The sequence below is a fragment of the Arachis duranensis genome, chromosome 10 (genome assembly GCF_000817695.3).
Source record: "Arachis duranensis cultivar V14167 chromosome 10, aradu.V14167.gnm2.J7QH, whole genome shotgun sequence".
Taxonomy (NCBI): Eukaryota; Viridiplantae; Streptophyta; class Magnoliopsida; order Fabales; family Fabaceae; genus Arachis; species Arachis duranensis.
This window is the reverse complement of record NC_029781.3, coordinates 8,593,952-8,597,192: the sequence shown is the minus strand read 5'-3', so window position 1 is coordinate 8,597,192 and position 3,241 is coordinate 8,593,952. Positions and strand designations below refer to the sequence as shown.

Genomic DNA, 3,241 nt, shown 5'->3' with positions numbered 1-3,241 from the left:
TATGTTAAAACATAATGCATGAATAAATGAATAATTATAATACCTCAGGCTTCAACCATCTGTTGGCGGCCATTGGAGATCAAAAAGAGAAGAGAGTAAGAATTGAGAAAACAGAGGGAGACTTTTAAAGCTTGCGAAGCAAGAATGGAAGCGGAGCTAAAAGCAACAAGTCACAAATTAAATGTTGAATGTGGCAACGTTTTTAAATGTGAATATGGTACCGGAAATCGTGCTAGTTAAAAATAAGTAATAACCGAAAATAATAATGTTCGCCAAGCATGTGATTAGGTTGCAATTTGAAAAGTAGAACACGTCAACAATGTGCCACCGCCTTCCATTCTAATTTCTAACCACTAGTTTGCTTTCTTTGAATTCTCAATTCTCAAATTCATTGTTTTCCCATTTTCTTGGCCTTCAACTTGTGCCTTTCCTTCTTTGGAATATTCTCTTTTTCTCTGCTTGTTCGTTTTTGATTGACCAAATATCTGATTTGACTCATTAATTTAGGTTAGTTGAATAGTCTCTTTTATTTAATAAGTGTCCGAAATTTAAATATTATCTTATGTATGCAATAATTTATTCACAAGTAACATACTTTTAAATAGAAGTTAAATCCGCGACGAATTAATCTTAAATCTGTCGAATATGAGATACCATAAAAAAAGCCCTAATTTGACTTCTATTATGTCAAAGTATAATATAAAATTATACTTAAAAAAAAAAACAAACTTTAATTTTTCACAATGAAAGATAAAAAGCTAATTTATAGTTAGATTTGATTTTTATTTAAAAATTTATTATTAGTTAAAAAATTACTATGTATGTGAAATGAAATAAAATAGTGATTAATCGTTCATATTTTGAGACATTAATTTTGAATAGGAAAGAGCTGATGTATTTTAAAGTGTGCATGGTTAGGTTTTTTATATAGATAAAAATTTGTGTAATTCTAATATTAATTAGTTGTTATTTTTATATTTATTTTTTCTAGTTTAGACTTTAGGGTTTATTATTCTGTTGTGTCTAACTTTTTTTGGAAGGGCCAGGTAGTGAAAATGATTGGTCTGCGGTGTGCCTAATTTAATTAATACTCTTCTTTTAGGGTAAAGTGACATACACCTTTGAAGAACCTTCAAATCAAAATAAAATGACACTTTTTCTAAGATTAAAAAGAAAACAAAAATTGCTGGCTTAACTTTTAACAGTTAACACAGCATATATATTAACTTTCAAATAGATACATATTTAACGTATATTTTATTCATGTGATTAAATATTGAATATATGAAGATACACTTTGACAAAAGTGAATAAATCGTCTATTTTAATATATATTTACATAAATAACTCAAGTTCATATTAATCAAACAACGATTACCAACCAACTTTCACATACTTATTATCATTAAAATATATAATTTCTAGTTGTTTATATTGTGATATTCACGTAAGAATTAGTGTGTCTAAAATCATTGTATCCATCCAAGTACCACATATACATCAATACATGCAACTAACTCTTTGAAGAATATTTTTAAATGTGTGAAAGAGCTAAATAAATAATGCTTTTCAAGATTTGCGTGGAGACCAAGGCAGAAGAAGAATCCAATTTGAACAGCCTGTTTCCACTTACAACCGTGAATTAAAATGCCACTTATATTCCTTAATTAAAATTAAAATATTTCTGGATGGAAAAGTAAACACTAAACACATGCCTGGCATAATTGCACCTTAATGCATGATTTGCACATTTATTAGATTTTATGGTGATAGATTTTCACTAATATGGGATATTTTGTTAAAAACAAATTCGTAAGAGCACTTTTTTCCAAAGTGGAGACTAAATTTTTTTATACAGATACAATACAATTAATAAAATATATAAATAATTTATTCAAATTATGAATTCGTCTCCTGAATATTATAATTAAAAAGGAAAAAACATAGAATTCGACAAGAAAAATTCAATTTATGAAAATAAAAGTAAAATAAAGTGTAATTCAACCCCAACAAATTTACTCTCTCAAAATAAAAAAACATCAAATTTGCATTGCCTCTATTTCTACAAATCAGTTATACTGTCCAATTCCTGGGTACTAATTACTAATAAAACCAAAATTCGCTTGGATTTTGTCTGGTGTCGTGGTGTAGTTGGTTATCACGTCAGTCTAACACACTGAAGGTCTCCGGTTCGAGTCCGGGCGACGCCAATAAGTCTTTTTTTTATCCATTTAAGTCGTTTATTTCATTTTTGGTCAGCCATCATTTTGGGTTGAGTTCCTCAAAGACGCTTTTTGTTACCCATTGCTGCAATGCAACACTGATCCATGTTACCATTTTTGTCTTGGTTGCTTTTCGTATTTGTACTACCCAATGATTAATTTTTTTAATTTTTTGTTAGTCTTTCCAAAATTAATCTGATCCTTATACGTAGGACTGATTTAGTTAATTAAAAAATTAAATATATTTTTTGATTAACTAAAAATTTAATTTTAATTAATTAACTAAATTAATTTTATCATATAAAATTAATTATTAGGCGATTATAAAATTTAAAAATCGATTTTTAATCGGTTGTAAAAATAAAAACTGTTCTTGAAAAACAAAACTGGTTTTTAAATAGAAAAACTGGTTTTTAGAAAAATAAAATCGGTTTCTGGACAAAAATACTGTTTTTGGATCAAAAAACTGGTTTTTGACCAAAAAATCGGTTTTCTAAAAAAATTATTTTTTAAAATGAAATTTTAATCTAAAAAAGTTAAAATTTAATTTTGGTTTTGGTTTTGTTTATCCGGTTAAAAATTGATTTTTTTTAATTTGGTTTTGGTTAACTAATTTTAAAAAATATGAATATAGTTTTAAAATTATTTTGTTAAATTGATTAACCAAAATATGGTTATAATTTTTTAACCGGTTAACCATATTTTAGTTTTTAATGTACACCCATACTTATACAGTTATATTATCCTTGAAAAAACTAAATTAGATTGGTCTAATAATTAATTTATTGGTTTGTTTCAATAAGTGTCGGAGATTCGAATCCAATCTTAAATAAAACTCAAATTTATGACATATTAGTCTTTGATTTATCAAGTTAAAAGCTACTGTAAAAAAAATTATCCTCCAAAAAGAACTTCAAAGAAAAAAGATCCGATCCATATATATTGACCTAAAAAAAATGCCCCACTTATGATTCCAACAAACAATAAATTTTTAAAAGGAAATTGTGCCTTTTATTTTG

General features: G+C 26.5%; 1 protein-coding gene and 1 non-coding gene across 2 annotated transcripts in view; one reads left to right on the top strand and one right to left on the bottom strand.

Annotated features, from left to right (window-relative positions):
• LOC107468936 (uncharacterized) overlaps nucleotides 1-207 on the bottom strand; it is a 1,260-nt gene extending 1,053 nt beyond the window's left edge. The window contains exon 1 of the mRNA XM_016088318.3: nucleotides 44-207. Within this exon, the coding sequence (XP_015943804.1) occupies nucleotides 44-73 (30 nt within the window). The 5' untranslated portion in view covers nucleotides 74-207. The remainder of the gene's footprint in view (nucleotides 1-43) is intronic.
• A 1,929-nt stretch (nucleotides 208-2,136) lies between these two features.
• Nucleotides 2,137-2,210, top strand: TRNAV-AAC (transfer RNA valine (anticodon AAC)). The gene has a single exon. It is a non-coding gene; the product is annotated as a tRNA-Val (tRNA).
• Nucleotides 2,211-3,241: the final 1,031 nt, after the last annotated feature.